This window comes from Poecile atricapillus, chromosome 2, assembly GCF_030490865.1.
Source record: "Poecile atricapillus isolate bPoeAtr1 chromosome 2, bPoeAtr1.hap1, whole genome shotgun sequence".
Classification (NCBI taxonomy): Eukaryota; Metazoa; Chordata; class Aves; order Passeriformes; family Paridae; genus Poecile; species Poecile atricapillus.
This window is the reverse complement of record NC_081250.1, coordinates 144,957,966-144,976,823: the sequence shown is the minus strand read 5'-3', so window position 1 is coordinate 144,976,823 and position 18,858 is coordinate 144,957,966. Positions and strand designations below refer to the sequence as shown.

The 18,858-nt window shown below is 38.0% G+C and overlaps 1 protein-coding gene across 1 annotated transcript in view; it reads left to right on the top strand.

Moving 5' to 3' along the window:
* The window catches only part of ADCY8 (adenylate cyclase 8), a 121,479-nt gene that overhangs the window by 19,556 nt on the left and 83,065 nt on the right, over window positions 1–18,858 (top strand). The window contains 1 exon segment of the mRNA XM_058831926.1: window positions 12,764–12,913. Coding sequence (XP_058687909.1) covers window positions 12,764–12,913 — 150 coding nt within the window.

The window sequence follows — 18,858 nt, the reverse complement described above, 5'->3', positions numbered from 1 at the left end:
AAACCACACCCAATTTCTTTTCAAGCACTGGTCTTCTGAGTGCTCCTAAGACCACAATATTTAAGTGTCCTGACTGCAGCAATATTGACTTAAATATTAAATCTGTGAGCTAAATACTCACTAAGACCAAACACTGCTTTGCCCAAGAAAATTTCCTTTTGAAGACAATCGGCTTCTGTGTGAGGAGGTAAAGACTGGCCTTGCTCCTGAGTGGGTACCTTTATTCAACTCAAATTGCAAAAGTGTCCACATCATTCATGATTGTGCATTGTATCAAACCATGTACACAACCCTCCTGATGTAAATCATCTAAGGGGCTTCTCTTGTTAGTTTATGTCCATCAAGTTTTAACAGTCTCCAACAGCATTCCTTGTATCAGCAGGATTCATTATTCAACATCAGAGGCTGTTTTTCTTTGCGTCATTTATTTAATATTCCATGAACATGTTTCTGTTTCTCGTGCTTATACAAGCAGGGAAAACAAAGGCATGGCTTGTATTGCCAGGCAAGGAGAATTTGGCTCATGGTAAATATCAGGGTTTGATGTTAATCCCATCCTTGTTTTAAACCAGAATAAGCCACTGCCTTCAAAAGAATGAGTCCTAAATCACACCACTGTCAGTACAAAATGAATCCTGCACTATATGTCTCCTCTGCTAGCAAAGTGTCAGGAGAAGCCTAATCCTTCATTATTTGTCTCTGGTATATTCTGTCAGCCAAGGACTGAATCAGCTCTTTCCCACAGCACTCTCTGTACTTTTGATGTCAGTTTGACTTCTTCTAGATCACCACACTGAAGCGTTCACTGTGACTAATAGCAGAACAACACCCACAGGTTTCACAAAGAAAAATGTTTGTCCTCGCCTAACTCTCTGAGATAAAGTTTTAATCCAGCTGGTCTGGAATGTTGTAACCTCTCATGGCTTTTGTCTGGTAGATTTCCATTTGCTCCCATGTCCTTTCCCAGTTTTCTGTTCAGGATATCCCCTAAGTGGCAGTTTAAAAAATTTGAGATAAAGCAGACTTTAAAAAAAATATGAAATAACATTAGATATGAATAAAATTCCTGTTTAACCTTGAGTGACTCATGTCTTCTGCTGTGCCTAAGATGTGTTCAGTTCAGCCCTGGAGGACAAAGTGTCCTGGGCCCTATTACAAATCCCCAGCCATCCTAAAGTATCCCTTGCAAGTTCATCCATATCTTCATGGGCTCTCCATTTCCTGAAGTCTCCCGAGGTCTTAGCATTGGTTCTCAGCGGGGTTAAGGACGCCTGAAATTCTGTGTACAATAAAGTTGGACTACTGCTTCTTTTATTATCCCCAAGATTTCTCTGAAATAATTGTAGGTCTCATATTTACAGGGACAGAAAGAAGGTGTCTGGGGGTTTTTTGATTGTTTTGGATTTTTTCAGGGTTTTGTTAGGAAAGAACTCTTGAAATAGAATTGCTGAGCTCTGTCTTTTCCTGGTTTTCAGATCATCACAGTTGTCAACAAAAGGAGATACTGAGGGAAAAAAAAAATAAAGACAGGAATATCAATTGCTTTAATTGAAGTTTTCTGGTCACTTTTCAAAAAATAATTTTAAATGGAAGCAGAGCAGCCATGATGCGAAATTTGGAGAGAGAAGATATTTTCCATGTTACTTCTAGCTTATCAAAGCTAAAACCTGATCTGGGGACTCTAAGTTGATTCTTGTTGTCTCACACATCAATAAGCTGTAAATTCAATGGGCAAACTCCATCACCAGTGACATTCATGCAAAATGCCAGCCACTTACAGGTGATGAAACTGTGGGGAAAAGGTAGTCTTGAGACTGGCCTGCTCTAAAAACTGGCAATAATAAAATGAAAAGAACATTGGTTTCCATCATGGTTTTGACATTGTTTGTTTGTTTGTTTGTTTGTTTGTTTGTTTGGCTTTTTATTTTTTTGGGTGAAGAGTTAAAAAAAAAAAGCAGCTGTAAGGGATGGTTTGTTTGCCAGCACATATCACTGATTGCCACACACAGGTAATTAGTAGAGCTTCCCATCAGAATACAAGAGGGTTTTGAAGGGCAAGGCTTGTTTGGAAAAGGACACTCAACACTGTGATATCCCTCATGTATTTTTCATTACCAGTATTCTCAGTACAATTTCAGTTAAACCAATTCACTTTTTAAGAGGTATTAGTCTCACTCTGACACAGACTAGAGTGTATTTCATAAGGTTGTCTATTTCTTGATAAAGAGTTCAAGAGTAATTGAAGATCATTACATTTTGCTATTTATTTTTTTTTTTCTATTGCAGTACTAAAAGGGAAAAATAGTTTGCAGAATCTTGCTTCTTTCTTTGTCCTATGGCTTGGTAATTCAGAGGAAAATACATGTGACCTGAACTAACATAACTAGGAAGAATAATGGAAAGCTTCCTTTGTGCAGTCTGTTGTTAGAGATCTCTAGAATGCACTAAGGCAGGGTCACCTGCACACAAATTATGACAATTGCCAGTTCCAGTGGGAAGAGATATGGAGCTTGTCCTGCAGGTAATTTCTGGGACATAAATACAATTCATCAGGTGAAAAGAGCACTGAGGTGTGCCAGAAAAGATGAACAGCTGGCAGCCCTGCAAACATAATTATTGGTCACCCTGTTTTGACATCTTACTTTGGATAAGAGTCTTTATCCAGAGCAATAAAAACAACTGTGCAGAACAACACCCCAAAACACTTAGCAGAAATTCACATTACATAACTTACTTCTCCTTAAAATGTAAAGAAACTCTTTCCAACACTGTGAACAGCTGATGTGTTTTTTTTTTCTTTTTCTTCCATTACTCCTAATTGGTTGCATAATCTAATAAGGGATCTACTAGGATTTCTTCTGCTTTGTCTATCTGACACTGACTTAGGTAAAACTATTGTAATAATTTGAAGAAAATTTCCAGAAGTGACTTTTACTTTAGGTATCCTAGTTTTAGGTTGTCCAGGCTCATCCTAAACTCAGTGATGCTCTCGGACATTTCCAGATGAGGTGTCAGCTGGAATATTTTGTCAGTGAGATGATGTTTAATGCTTGGTCCCCAAATACTGGTACATTTCTACTGGGAGACATTTATTTACAAATCCGATATCCATTCATGTAATGCAAGGGGAAAATTTAATATTTTGGAAGAGTTGCTTCAAAAAAACCCAAAGGCATTATTTTCAATTCTCAGTATCCAGGAAGTCATGGGTGTACTTCCCCATTTCAGATTAATTCCTTGTAAATCTTTGTTTAGATGTTGTAACTTTCAGTTGGAGTAATTTATTTCTCAAGCAGCTTTAAATGGAAAGTGGCTCCTTTTGGACATGATTACTTAGAAATCTGTTTTGAACAGTAAATATGCAGCTTGTAAGGGAAGACAACTTCTGCACAGAATCATAGAATCTCCTGAGTTGGAAGGGACTCTCAAGGACCATTGAAGTGCAGATCTTTGCCCTGCACTGAACAACTCCAACAATCACACCACGTGCCCGAGAACATTGTCCAAATGCTCATTGAGCTCTGTCAGGTTTGAGGCTGTGACCACTTCTCTGGAGAGCCAGTTCCAGGGCCCAAACAGCCTCTGGGTGAAGAACTTTGTCCTAGTATCAAACCTGAACCTCCCCTGACACAACCTCAGGCCATTCCCTCAGGTGCTGTCACTGGTCAGGAGAGTGATGAGATCAATGCCTGACACTCCACTTCCCCTCCTGAAGAAACTGCAGACTGTGATGCCATCTCACCTCAGTCTCAAGCAACTTCAGCTGCTCCTCATATGTCCTTCTCTCTAGGTCCTTCACCATCTTCACAGGCTCCCTTTGAGCATTTTCTAATAGCTTTATATCTTTTTAATATCTCTGGTGCCCCAAACAGCACACAGGACTTGAGGTGAGGCTGTCCCAGTGCAGAGCAGAGCAGGACAATCCCCTCCCTCGCCCAGCTGGTGATGCTGTGCCTGATGCCCTCAGGACACTTTTGGCCCTCCTGGCTGCCAGGACACCTCTGACTCATGTTCAGCTTGCCATCAGCCAGGACCCCAAGGTCCCTTTCCATGGCCCTGTCCCAGGTGCAGAATCCAGTACTAGTTTTTGTTAACTTCATACACTTGATTGCCCAGCTCGTAAATATGTCCAGGTTGACCTCCAGGGTCTCTCTGCCTTCAAGGGATCAACAGCTCCTTCCCATTTATTGTCACTGGCAATAGAAAAGAATAAGGAAAATTTTGGAGTTAGACAGAGTTTCATGAGCCTGAAATATAGAAGTGCAGGAAGAGAAACAGCTGCTTTGCACTCCCTTCTGAGCCATGAACTGGGAAATGCTATCTCTTTGTTTCCTAATTTTCCCTGACTGCCATAGGCTGCTTCCAGTGTCCTCTGTTGCACAGGATGTTGTGCTGTGCCTTGTTTTTTGCTGTTTTTTTGTGTGTTTTTGCAGGATCTACTCCTGGTTAGACAGCACAGGTAATTGAAAGTAGTTTCTGTAGTACATGTGCTGTAGTTTCAAGGTCACATATACTTGGAGAAGAGATTCCTGTCTGAGCCCTTTATGTTAACTTATAAACACACCAAATGAGGTGATGTTTTAGGCAATGAAATAATTATGTCTGGAAGATTTGACTTTAGATTTCTCCTTGTAATTACCCTGCAATACAGCTGTCTCAGAGTAGAGGGAAAAGATACCTAAATAACTGTCCTAGTTTAGGGCAAATTAGGGAGGAAAACTCCAAATGGGGATTTCCCCAGGGAAATGCCCCCTTCCCACTAACTGGTCCGGGAAAGGAAAAAAAATTCCTTGGAGAGAAGTGGAAAAAGCTGTTTATTTAACAGAAAATTGAATAATATTAAATAATAAAACCTCTTGCTCTTCGATGGAATGGGAAGTCTAGGAAGAAAAGTCCTTTTCATGTGGTGTAGCTCGGCTCGCTCAGGTTCTTATCAGTCCCTCTGGCGCTGGAAAGTGCTGAGGCCCAGGCCCCGGTGGGCCACAGGCGTGAGCTCCCGGGGTTTAGCTGGGTGTTCAGTCCAGAGCAGGCTTGCACAGATCCAAGAAAAAAAAGGGAAAAAAAAACAAAAAAAAAAACCAAAAAATAACAAAGGTCCAGGGAACTCCTCTGCCTCAGCTAGCTAAAGCTAACTAAAAACCAGAGAGAAGCTCTGTCCCGCTGTCTGTCCGTGCTGCAGACACCACAGTCCAGGAGCGGGATGTGTGGGAGTGATGTTTTTCTTTAACACAAACTGAGCGCTTCTTCTTCCTCCTCTCTTGCTCTCAAAGCCAGCCTTAAAGGTGCAGAACTTAATATATAACATAAACCAGACGATTGGGGATACCAGTATCATAAAGTCACCCCAGGACAATAACATACAGAAAACACTGAATGGAGAAACTTAGTCATGTCAAAAAGATAAGATTGTTTTTCTAAATGGGAACATTTCAGATATCTGGAGGTGACAGCATCCTGTATACAAAATGATGACAAAAGGGCGCTTTGCTGCTCAGTGAACTGGAGATGTGATCACCAGATTTCATTGCATGGTTCAGGATCAGCTCCTAGGTACGTGGCAGAGAGTTCAGCTAAACACCTTGTAGCCATGGAAATCAGTTTCTAAACAGTGAAAGTCCTTTCCTCATCACTGTTCATTCCATGTATGCATGGGCTATGACCCTGCCACTGGCATTGTCCCAGTCACAGCCAGTCACTTTAACATCTATAAAAAGAAAGGTACCAAAAGAGATTATCCAAAGTCCCAGAATAGATTTTTTTATTATTGTTAAAATTATTCTTGAACTCTAAATTTTAGACAAAGTCAAGAGGAGCAGGCAGACGTGTTGAAACTTTGGGCTGCTCAACATCACAAGCAGGATTATGTATTGGCCTGCCTCTGCATCCCTCAGTCAGTCCTTTTGTGTCTCATATGAGATACGGTATAATTATGATATTATATGATTGATATTATTTTCTTGGAAGATCTCTTGTACCACACCATGTTGCAAAGGTTTTACCATAGTTGGTAGCTGACTTACCAAATTTGTATATCTTTAGCTATTTATAAACAACTTAATCAGACAATCAATTTTCTACATTTCTAATGGATTCAATGGGAAGAAGAATCAAATAGGATACAGATATTTTTTCTAATAGGAAATTACACTCCTGATCTGAATATTAAAGATACATGTTTTCAAATACTATCTTGAACTGGAACAATTGATTTTAAGCAAACTTGTCATTGTTCAGAAGGAAAACAGTTTTTGTTTTCTAAATCACTATCAGGACAAAAATTTATGCTAGGATATTCTGCAACAGGATGGAGAAAACTGTCTTAAACCAATTGTTTTCATTGAAGGTTATCTAATAATTTCTTCTGATGCACACTATCTTTTGATAGGGCCAAGCTGCTTGCAGGCTGCACATTTCATACACCTTAAAGACCAGATTGCTCCGAAGTACACAGTGAAGTCCTCCAATGATGGCTCTGGAAGCAGCAAAATCAGGCTTTTTAAAAGGTCTCAGCTCTCCTAAAGGCACAAATAAGATCAGTTTTTGAAAAATCAGCCAGTGTTCCCATGGGAGCTGTGCACAGCTGAACCACAAAATTCAGTTCTAAACGTGAAATCAGATGGTGACAATGGTACAAATGGCTTCTTTCTTATGTAGCAAATCGAGGGTGGGTGGGGTAAAGCTGTTCTCAGCCATCATAGTCTGTGCTTGTCTAACTTTACCATAAATAAACATCATGCTATTCTCCATCCCTGTTTTCCCAAGGGCATGATATATTTCTGTCTTTCAGTAAAGTACATGGATGTAGATCAGATAAAAGAGTAGCACTCACTCCAGCTGTGAGTAGGAGTTAAACACCTGTTGTACTTATGCATTGGAAAATAGACAGAATCAGGGACAGGTGAGTTTTCTGGAAAGTTGTGGCAGCAGTTTGGGCACCTTTGTGGGCCAGATTGGTTTCCAATGAAAGTGAAGAAGCACCCACAAACTAAAACAAACAAAGCTCCCTCTTATCATGGCCAGGGGAATTCGGCAGTTAGACCCAAGAGAAGTCAGAATGAGTGAACCTGGGGAATAAAAACACTCTTTACAAGGTGATTTAACAATAAAGCAGCAATGATTTCTGTTTAATGAGTTGGCAGCCGTGCCAGTTATGAATGTTCACATGCTTCCTCTTCCTGTGGAGGCTGTGCTGTGAACTTAATCAGACGAATGCTCTAGATACAAAAATCACTGCCAACACCAAATGTTTGTTGTTTAAGTTGGCTAAGTTCCCTGATATAGTTCACAGTATGGTCCCATAGATAATTGACCTGGCATGACAAAGGGGAAGCTGTACTGAGGGATCAAGGTGGGCATGAGGCAGTATAGAGAAACAGGTACTTCCTAGCTCCTCTGGCAAGGCTTTGATTCATAAAATCATACCCTCAGTGGGAGACAGAGGCTTGCTGCAGCCCAGCAGTGAGGGAGCGATAGAGTCTGTGCTGCCAGATGTTCCTATTTCAGAGAAAGTAGAGCATTTTGGTCTTCTTGTGCAACTCTCAGTCCATTCCTGGTGATAAGTTCTTATACAAACATCTTATTTTCCTTCAAGTAACCCAAGCAAGAAATTGATTGAGAAGGGAGAGAGCGTTTTCGGAGACATTTTAATTACAAAAAACAACCTTGTGGTAAACTTCTATTTTTAGTAAAACAAGTAATGAAGAATCAAAATGCTTTTCCAAACTTAATTATTCAATAATAATTACCATAGCAACCAGTTCTTTATGTATCACACGCTGAAAACACTCTTTTTGAAGCACAAGTTTACCCTCCCAATTTTTCCAAAACAGACAAGAAATACTGTAATCTGTTGATAAAATCCCAAGAATATCTGGCTGGAGATTATATTGAAACCATTTCTTTACTTCTCATGTGTTTGGGTGACATCAGCCCCGACACTGCTCTGTTTCTAGGCAGCAGAATAAAATTGCCTGCTGAAGAGGTTAATAATAGGTTTATTTCTGCTAAACATTGTAGAGTGTATTTCTGCACTTGAGGTAGTAACACACAAGTTCACTGTCCATCTGGATTTCAGAAAAATTTCTAAACTTAGTCAGTTTTCTCTCCTCTGCCTCCACTGTGCTTTCCATGTGGATATAAGCTGTTGCTGTCTCAACTTCATGATGCAGATTGCTTGTGTCAGTTACGATCTTTTAGGGCCATCTATCAATCAACATATTTCCAATCCATTTGGTTTGTTTAATGTTCATAAATATTCACTTTTCCTCAGGTTATGTGCTCTTTGGAAGTGCTGAACTCAGTCAATCACTACACACTCCATAAACATCTGTTAATGGCCTTATGGCTCTAAATTCCCTGATGGACAACTGTGTATTTCAAAAAAGGAAATCTGGTAAAACTAAAGCACAGTTCAGTTATGATTTTTGAGGTCTTGAAACTTCTGAGATTTGCTTAACCTTCTTTAACTTGCTTCCAGTCATTCATAAGCTCACAGGATTGATTCTATGTAAACTCCCAAGGAAGGCCAACTTAATTAGGTGCTCTTAATAGAAGAAATGCCTAAAAATTGTTGTTATGCTTAATCCAGTATCTCACCTGTACCCTTCTGAACTTCCTGCTTCTGGAGCTAGATTCGACTCTGCCTTGAAAACTGTCTGTAGCTTATTACCTACCACTTCACAACAGACTTGGGAGTTTCTTTACCATCTTTTCAATGATTTTTCCTGTTCTCTTGCATTACCACACTGTACCTGCTCTGATTACCATTTCTTCTTGATAAGCCATGTCTGGTGCCTTTTAATTATTTCTTTGAAACCTGGTGGTTCCCGAACCAACTCAAAATCTTTTCTTGGTTTCACCTGTCTCGGCAAAGCCTTTTTTATATGAGTGGTAAATAAAAAGGATGTTATTTCAATCAGTGTGTTCTGTCAAATTTAAACAAAGCTTACTTGTCTGACTTGCATCCTCTCATATCCTTTGGTTTTTTTGATAGTTTTCATAATGATTTTGCAAAGGGTTCTGAGGTGCCCGTGTGGAGGACACTTTATAAATGACAATTTATTTGACAAATGATTTCTATGTAAACTAAGTTCTTAATCACCTTCTAAAAGAAATGAAGAGCAGAGTTTTGGAATAAGAATTTTAATGACTGCTTCTTCTTGGGCCCCTCACTTTCAAAAGGACATTGGGGTGCTGGAGCATGTTCAAAGGAGAGCAGTGAAACTGGTGAAGGGTCTGGAAAGCACATCCTGTGAGGAGTGGCTGAGAGAACAGAGGTTGTTTCATCTGGAGAAGAGCACACTCAGGGGGACCTTATTGATTTCCACAAGTACCTGAGATAAGGTTTGAGTGAGGTGGGTGTCAGCCTCCTCTGCCATGTCTCAAGTGAAAGGACAAAAGGAAATGGTCTTAAATTGTTCCAGGATTAGATATTAGAAAGAAAATTCTCTCTGAGAGAGTCGTCAGGCATTGGAATAAGTTGACCAGGGAGGTAGTGGAGTCTGGAATTGTTTAAGAAGCATGTAGATGTGGAACTTGGGGATGTTATTTAAGGGTGATTATGGTGCTGCTGGGTTGATGCTTGGAATGGATTACATTGAAGGTCTCTTCCAACCTTGATGACTCTGTCATACTGTGATTCTACTGCCTCAGTGATCTTATCAAGTAACTTCCTTTAGCTCTGTTCATCCTATTATGTGATTATGTGTAACTGCAGGTTCAGCAGGGACAGTGACGATCCTGTTACAGAGATATTCCCAAGCAGTGTGGTGAAGGGTGCCTTCTTTGCATTTTTTAAATATTCAAGAAGCAAACCTCCTCAGAGCCCTATTTAAAATCAAAATACATCACTCATGGCTTTCCAAGATCACTTGCTGTGCTACTACTGTTCATCATTTAAGTGCTGTGCAAGGTACAAATAGACTTATAAATGTTGTGAAAGTATTTTCTTTTTTCACATTATTCTTCAGCTTCCCTACTGTGTGAGCATTGATCATTTTCAGGTCAGTCAAAAAGAATGAAACTTTGTACATCCTTGAAAACAGTCTGTCCTGGCATGTAGCCTTGATAGGTTTAAGAAAATCCTCCAAGACTTCTGGAATTTGTCTCAGTAAGCTCTAGAAAAAAGGAGCAGCAAGTCTTATAAGTCTTTTTTATTCTTTTTTTAACAAGAGCCCCAGATCAGTATGCCTTGCAAGTCATAGTGCTTTACTCTTTGAAATGTTTCAATCAGACTACCATGTGTGAGAAAAGCCAATTCTGCCTCTGCATAAGCTGCTTTACCTGTAACATGTTTTCCATAATTCCCTTTCTCCAAATCAAATAATATACTCATGAAATATAATTGAAAGCCAAATTCTAGTGCATTTGCTCTAAGATCTGCTGAAGTGAGTGGAACAAGTCCTGAGCAATAGAAGAGATGGGTGACTGAACTGGGCTTGTGAGGAAATTGCAAATGAATTTGCAAGCAAAGGAGACCACCTTGTCACTGCTTTCACTGCTGAAATGCACTTTTCAAATGTTTTGGAGGGATTTTTCTCTTTTTCACTCTCTAATCTTACTTTCTTAGTATGTTTGAAAATATAGCCCAGGTCAAAGTTAAAAGTCAGTCAAAAAGGTTTGAAAACCTGACTCCTCCAACCTTCCACAGCCAATTTCAGTTGTCCTGCTGAACAATTCAGTTCTGAACTAGTCTCAGTCTCATGTCAGCTCATCATATACATCTTAGTAGCTTGCATCAGAAAGGAGTTATCTCATAGATAAATTACTGCCTTCCCTGATTTACCTTGGAGCAAAGGCAGAGAGTGTCTGGGGGAAACTGGCTGGTCCAGGGCAACATGCCTTCAGTAAAACAGGGTATGGTAGATAACAGGAAAAAAGCAGTAAGCACAAAGGGAGAATAGTGATACATGCAGAGTAACTAAAGAGTCTTGAATTCCTCCCTTTTAAAAAGTAAAAGTAAGGGGTTATGGTTTAAGTCAGTAAAATCAAGAATGGTGACGAGAAAATTAATTGGAAATGATTACTCCTTGTTTATAAACATGATGCAACACTCAAAGAAACTATAAAACTGTGAATTAAAGGAAACAAAAGTAAACATTTTTATCACAAAGGACCTAATTAAATTGTAAAAGTCTTTATTATTGAGGGACATAGGAGCCAAAAGTACTATTAACTTGAGAAAGGCATCAGGAAAAGTTGTGCAGGTGCACTGAGTATACCATCTCCAGCTTTTAGAGGATCCTGGAAGACAGGGAGATGCAAGGATCATGCTAATCATGACCTATTTCCCACAAGCCTTGTCTAGACATCTGCTTCTGGAAAAGGTTAAACAAAACTTCATCTGGAGCCAGGATATGCATTATTATTATTTAATCATGACATATAAATTGCAAATTAATTCCCTGTACAATAGTGGAACAATACTCCAGATTCAGAAATACCAGAATATATAAAGCTGAATTTTCTGCCAGATGCTTTTGATCTGATATCAGATCTCACTTGCAAACCCCCATGACTGTGGGGAGTGAGACCTGCAGATCTGAGTCAAAGCATCACAATGAGATTAAGGAGTCTTCTATTAGGACAAAGAACACTTGGATTTTAGGAAAACTGATTATTAGATGATAGTAAAAAAATACAATATCTATTCCAATCTGCAACCACAGATTGCTGGACTGTTCAAGACAATTTTGACAAGATATCACTGAATGTTTGCTGTACTTTTGTACACATTACTTACTGTTTTATCCTTCTGCTCCTGCCTGAACACTCTCTGTTTTCCACTACCAGAGAGAGTATCCTGAATGATGAACACTTGATCTGCCTTGTTGAGGCTGTTCTGGTGTTGTTATCATCCTGTAGGTATCAGAGCCTTTGAAATCCCAACCAATTACAAGGATGAGATACTGGATGAAGGTACTGAGGCTGCAGAACTTAGTCCTGTCTCTAGTGCCAGTCAAATATTGCCAGTTTCTTACTCACTTTCCCAACCAATCCTCGCTTCAATGGTGTTGATGTGCCCTTTCTTACAAACATGAAGAGCACAAAGAGAGGTCAATGACAGACAAATAATCCACTGAAATTTACACTCCCATTTGGCTCTCTTGCGTTCTTATGGAAAACAAAGAAGCTGTGACGCAGCTTCTACAAGGAAAACCAGTTCAGCTCTTACACAGACTTCAGCAAAGCAAAAGTCTGTGTAAACAGACACTGGCTGTGCAAGAACTTGGTTATCCTTTCAGCTTCCCCTGTTGAGTGGTTCAGAATTCAGATTACGAAAATTTGTTCTTTGGCATCAGCTGAAAAGAATTTATTTAATTTGGACAATAAGAATACAATAACTATTATCACTGATATTCTTAGCTAACTGACATTCTTTGTTTTCCTTAAAATGCCTTGCTTCCCAAACTAAAGCCATGGAACAAATCATAAAGTTGCTCTTGTAGAAGAAGCAGTGCAAAAAAGAATTTGTTAATTACATTTGTAATCATTCCTGGCTAGAGCTCTGTGAGGCAATTTTTGGAAATATAATTTGTGGTTCAACCAGAGTTTAATGCCCCCAAATACTGCAGATCTCATCCTCAAGGCAGAGACAATTTACAAAGTTGATGTTTCTACTTAAGATCTGAGATATTATTTTATGCAAACTTTCCTAACTGCTATTTTTGCAGCCTACAAAGCTGTCTTCGTCTCTCTTTCATTTTTTAAAAAAGATATTTTTGCTTCTCCTGTCTAATCAAATCCTATTTGTTGTTCATTGCAGATTGCAGCTCAGGCAGTGTTATTTATGTGTATGAACACTGCAGGAATCTTCATTAGCTACCTATCAGACAGAGCACAGCGTCAAGCCTTCCTGGAGACCAGAAGATGTGTGGAAGCCAGGCTGAGACTAGAGACAGAAAACCAGCGACAGGTATGGTCACCAGGAAAAACATTCTTATTTTTGTGTTAACTGGTATTGATACTTGGACAAGACCAGGCTTTTTTAGCCTTGCTGGTTCCAGTGTGATACCACCTGATTTCTGAAGGTAAAGTGAGTTTTATTCTGTTACTGTGCTGGTGTGTGTCGAGTTGATATGACATCTAAAAGATTTCCCCTAGGAAACAGGATGGATAGAGTGGCTGTTCATCATCACTTCCCATGGAAGAGGCCATCAAATGAAACAGCAACTGGCAGAGGTTTAAAAATGCCTCTTTATGCAAGAGGGGTTAAGCAGGGGAACTTCATGTTTCAGAGTGTTGTAGATGTTAAAACTTGCGTTAGTCAAGTGAAGGATATTCCAGAACCATCTGGCTGCAATCCTGGGCCACGTGCTCTGGGACGGCTCTGCCTGAGCAGGGAGGCTGGAGCAGAGGATCCACTGTGGATCCTTCCAACCTGACTGCTCCTGTGACTCTGTCTAAGCAAGTTCATGGAAGTGAACTCTTATCTAGGCAGAGAAAATACTAAAGCATCCCTTCAGGCTCATAGATAGATTTTTTTGTGGCTGGAACACCAATGCAGCAAAGTATGACTATTCTGTTTCTCTGTTCTTAAACTCTTCTTGAAAAATCAACTTTTGGCCACTGTTGTGCAGTAATATAATGGGTTAGGTGCACTTTTGATCTGAACAGCTATGGTTGACCTTAGGTAATCATCTTTTTTTATCCAAAATAAGTATTGAATAAAAAGAAGTTTGCTGCTTATTATTTTGCACCGAGGGAGCAGCATCCATACTATATATGTTACTTTGCTGTATCATTCTAAGATTAATTTAGCCTTTCATTTTGCCCTGCTGTATAAATATGTATGTCACTTCTCAAATTTATTTAATTTTCCCCCTGAAAGTCATGCTCTTATACAGAGTTCTAGAATCTAGGCCTGCAGGATCATATTTCCATGCCTTTTGGGGATTTTGGGGTGTTTGGGATTTTTTCCTTTTTCTTCTAGCTTAATTTTTCATAAACCATGATTTTATAAGCTTTTCTTTGACCATAGTTTTCTAGAGCTCATTGTAAAAAACTCTCTAGCACTAACAAAAGATTCCCTTGTTCCCTTGTTCCATATTATTCTGATGTTTTCCTATTAGAATTATTTTATCCTCTCATGTAAAATGAAGTTAGTACAAAGACAAATATTTAGAGAAATCCAATTTTGCTGAACTTGTATTGTCTATTAGGAAAATGAAAACAGATTTTTTCCATTTGGGCAGATTTTTTTTTTTTTTTTTTTTTTTTTTTTAGATAGGGGAGAAGTAGTAGTTGGATCTGAAATATTTGTTTTTATTAAGTCAAGTTGAACTGTGAATTTTGTCTTGGCCCTGTGCTTTGCAAGGTTTCAGGGCTGTGTTGTTCCCTGAGGGCAGAACTTCCTGGAGTGTTATCTCACTGCAGCTGAGATTCACCTATAACCAAACAAAGTGGTGTGTCACAGGCATCATATGACTGGAAATGCATAAGGGGAAATGTCCTTGGGCCAAGGAAAATACCCACAGGGGGAAAATACAGACAAGAGGACACCAAATGAAAGGTCTCTTCTAAAACTTAGTTTAATAACAAATTAGCTCAAATTTTTAAAACATTTTGAAATGTTTCTGATTAATTTTTTTCGAACTTTGTAATTTTGTCATTGTGCACACTACTATATATAAAAATGTTTAATAAACTTTTCGGCTTTTCATTTGTATTTGGAACAGCAACATCAAAAAAATATTCCAATACTGGAACATCTTGAGGAATGGAGAGCCTGCTTCCCTAAGCATTCTATTTTTTCCATTTTTTTCTGAGGTAGCATCTCATTTAAGCAATTTTTAAACCTCTCTGCTTTAATATGACTGACAAGGTCACATTTTAGGTGACCACTTTTTTTAGCAGCTTGTTCATGCTCACTTAATGAGTACACAGGCAGTAATTCAGTAACTGCCAGCATTTTTCTACCTTGAGGACAAATATTGCATGATACATGGAATCTGTGGTTCAGATGAATATAAAAAAAAATATTTGCTGTTAATGCTTATCACATTTTAAAGGTAGGGATTCCATTACTTTAATTTCCTATGAAGGGGGGGAAAAGGTGGAAAAAGCGTGCAGGATGATAGTTTTGATGTGACTTCTGAAAATTTCTAGAAATATTTTTAAGGAGCAAAAATTTTCTCTTCAACAATAGAAAACAGAGGAATAATTACTTGTGTAATTCTTCCAGACAATAATTCCAGGAATTCCAAATTTATTCCACTTCAATTTATTTCCACTTCGCTTCCCACAAACTGTTTAAAAGGGTACTTAAAACAAGGACAGGTTTTTTGTTGCTTTCAGTGGTGGTACTGTTACTTTTTACAGTAGTGGATGACTTAATTTAAATCTCTCGAGGCTTCTTTCATCCCCACACATCTTCTGCTTCTTAAACTGAAAGTAACAGAAAAAACGTATTGAGATGTCATATGTATGGCACATCATATGAAGTGTGACAGCTTGCCAGAAAGATCCTGTAAAGTCTGTTTGTTTTCTTTACTTTGTTTAAATCAGAAGACCAGTAAAAGTAAGAACAAAACAACATGAGTTTTTAAACTACAACAAGGGGTGGTATGCTTGTCCATAAATAATTACAGGCTCCAATTTTATATAACCATGGAAGTTATATAAATGCTTCAGATATACTTCTATTCATTACTGTGTATTGTTAAAACCAAGAAATTAAGTTTCAGCTCTCCCAAAATGACCCTTCCAATTTCTCAATATCCCTTGGATTCATAATCTCTAATCTTCTGTCATTCTAATATCAATAAATGCAACTGCTGTCATTTTTCAGTATTGTGCAATGCATAAAGGAGTCAGTCATCCAATTGTGAGCCAAACATTTTATAATCTGTGTTTTAGAGAAAAGCAAGAGGTAGCATTGGAATGTGGAGCAGTACAAGGAAACTGTAATACTGACAAGGAAGGATCTCTCATTGTTAGAGGCTGTTAAGGACCCTCTAATGAGTATTTGTGGATTTTCTGGAATACAAATATAAACTTTCTACTTTGTCAGCTTCTGCTGCTGGTGAAAGACAGGATATTTTTCTGCATTTCCAGATACATTTTATATATCTGAGCTGATTTTTTTCTTCAGGAAAGCAGTTTTATTCATTCACTTGCAACCATTATCACCAAGATCCCACTAGGGATGAAAAAGCTTTTTTGTTGTTCTTCATGTTACTTTGACCTGAAATTTGAATGTCATGTGTTTTCCAGATGTCATTATTTTCCCGCAGTGTCTCCCTTTGGGGGTTTTCAGGGTTCCAGAATTCCTTGCACTATTTTTTTTTTTCTTTTTTTTTTTTTTTTTTCTCTATGAAGTTTTCCAGTTTGACAGTCGAAGGCATTTTGTTGTTCAGAAATGTCTGGGCCTGTAGTCTCTGTAAATCTGAATTAGCTCCATACGCTCATTTTCCACTGAAAATATCTTCAGGTGCAAATTCAGCTTTTACACCAATTGCAATTCATTCAGCAACTGCACAGGAAGGAAGAAGAGAATGCAATGTGGACCTGGATGATGCAGAAAACTTTAGGGAGCTTGGCTCATCCAGGGCAACCTGATTCCAGTTTGGAAGTGACTCAGTTTCCAGTGTCTCTTTCCAAAACTCTATATACAATAAAGCTCCTACATCTTTTTTCATTCTGCCTCCCCCATCCCCATTTACTCTCAGCAAGATTTGTAGACAAAATTTTCGGAAGTGTTTCAGAAAGTCAGGACTTTCAGTTTTATTTTCAGATCATCAAGGATCTGATTTTTTATTGTTATCCTTTTGTTTTTAAGCACCTGGGGTAGTTTAAAGTACACATTAGCATTTTAAATTGCAATGAATTTCCTAATTCTAATTACTCAATTATGAAAATGAACAACGGTGTGGCTACAAAGGAGAACTACTCCAGCAGTCATTGCTAATGATGTTTATGCACTTACCTGTGTGGTATTATCTGTGTGATAGCATTTGGAAGTCCCAGTACCCTGTGAAACTGAGAGAACATCTGTGTCTATTTATTTCTTAATTTTCATTTAAAAATTAGAATGTTTGTGAAAATCTAAAACATTTCAGAGCTTGACATAGTTAAAGGAGCTGATGAGTATCAGAAAGACTTTATTAAAAGATGAAAATATCAGACAAGCAAGCTGCAGGAAGCAGCACAGACAAATGTGTTGTAAAAATAGCCTCTGATTAGCAGTTATTGATAAAATAATGAATTTAAATATTTTCTAATGAATTGTAGTTAGAGGCCAGTTCTTAAAAGATGTATTTATATCAAGCAAATGTATATGGCTGCCAAAAAATGTCCTCCGATTTTGTTTTCAAAACATTGCAATTATGAATAAAAAACAAACGTGAGGCTCTCAGCTTTCGTAAATCCATTTTATTCCAAAACCAACATAACTTTCTGTTAGAAATTTTTGTTTAATACTTTCATTTGATATCTACGTGTTTCAAAAATGTTGACAACCAGTGCTATACTTTGTTAATGAACACTTCAAAGATGCTATCTTTGTTTTTAGCTTGATTTTGTTGTAAGGACACAGCAGGTAATTGTGCTTTCATCATGTCTGGGCAATGAAAATAGATAGTCTAACTCACTTTCTTAATTAGCTACTGAAAACCCTTCAAAACCAATGAGTATGTAATTTCCCTCATCATGAAAATGCTGTGAAATTTCCTTAATGAAGTGCAGAAATTTGCACTAAATTTCTATTTCATTTCTATTTCTCTGGATGCAAAATCCCTAAGTTTTAAATGAATGACATATTAAATCCAGACACATATTGAAATGATGTCTTTATGAAGAATTGCATTCAATACATATCAGATGTCCTAACCTGCTCTTTCTCCAATCTTTGCTTGAAATTTGTTTAACATTTTAAATCCTGAAAGAATACAATTTAATTATAAAGAATCTCTCAGATAACTTTGCCATGCTGCCTTTTCCTGCACCACACATAAATATGTCAAGTTATACATATCTGAAAACAATTATTGTGTAGTGAAGAATATTGTTGTGCATTCAAAAAATTGTGGAGGAATATTTGACTAACTGAAGTTGCAAATAAAGCCTAAAAAGGACTAGGCAGGGAAAATCACAAAAGTTAAATAGCTAAAGCTATTATAGCTAGAAGACTGTTAAAATCAGTCCAGCCCTTACCCCTTTTCTTGTGATAAGATCACAACATTATAGGACAGCTATTTTCATAGAAAATGTATTTAGTCATAATTAGAAACTTCTCTGATGTCATGGCCACACTTCAAGTCTCTATTCAAGACTGCTCTTAGACCAATGAGACTAATTAATCTTGGACAAAGTAATAGGAAAATATGGATGGGAGGCTGCATGCACACTAAGCAAAGTTGTTAAACTGTATCTTGCTAACATTAATAACTTGGGGTCTGGACTAATGTTCAGAAAACCCAATATATATTCTCTCTAAAACATTTTGTTTACATTATTTCTAGTAGATTTTGAGAACCTAATAACATTTTACAAAGAAGTTATTTGAAATCAGAGGAGAAAACAATCCATATCTGTTTGACTTTTACCTTCATCCTCTGGAGAGGCGTTCATTTTTGTTCTCAGTGTAGCAGGTTATGCATCATTCATGAAGAAAAGACTCTTTACCTCTTGTGCAGAGCTCACCAGCAAAGGCTGCTATGCCCCTGCTGTGATAAACTATTGGGATGGAGTGAATTCAAATCAGAAACAAATCCTCCAGGTTTTAAGTCTTTACAAGCCATATGGAGAAAATAATTCTAATTTTAACACCATATTTGTGCAGTTTCAGTGCAGATACCTAGTTCTAGAAGTTACTAAAGCCACAACACGTAAGTCTTTTTAGCTGTATTGTTCAAATCCCTT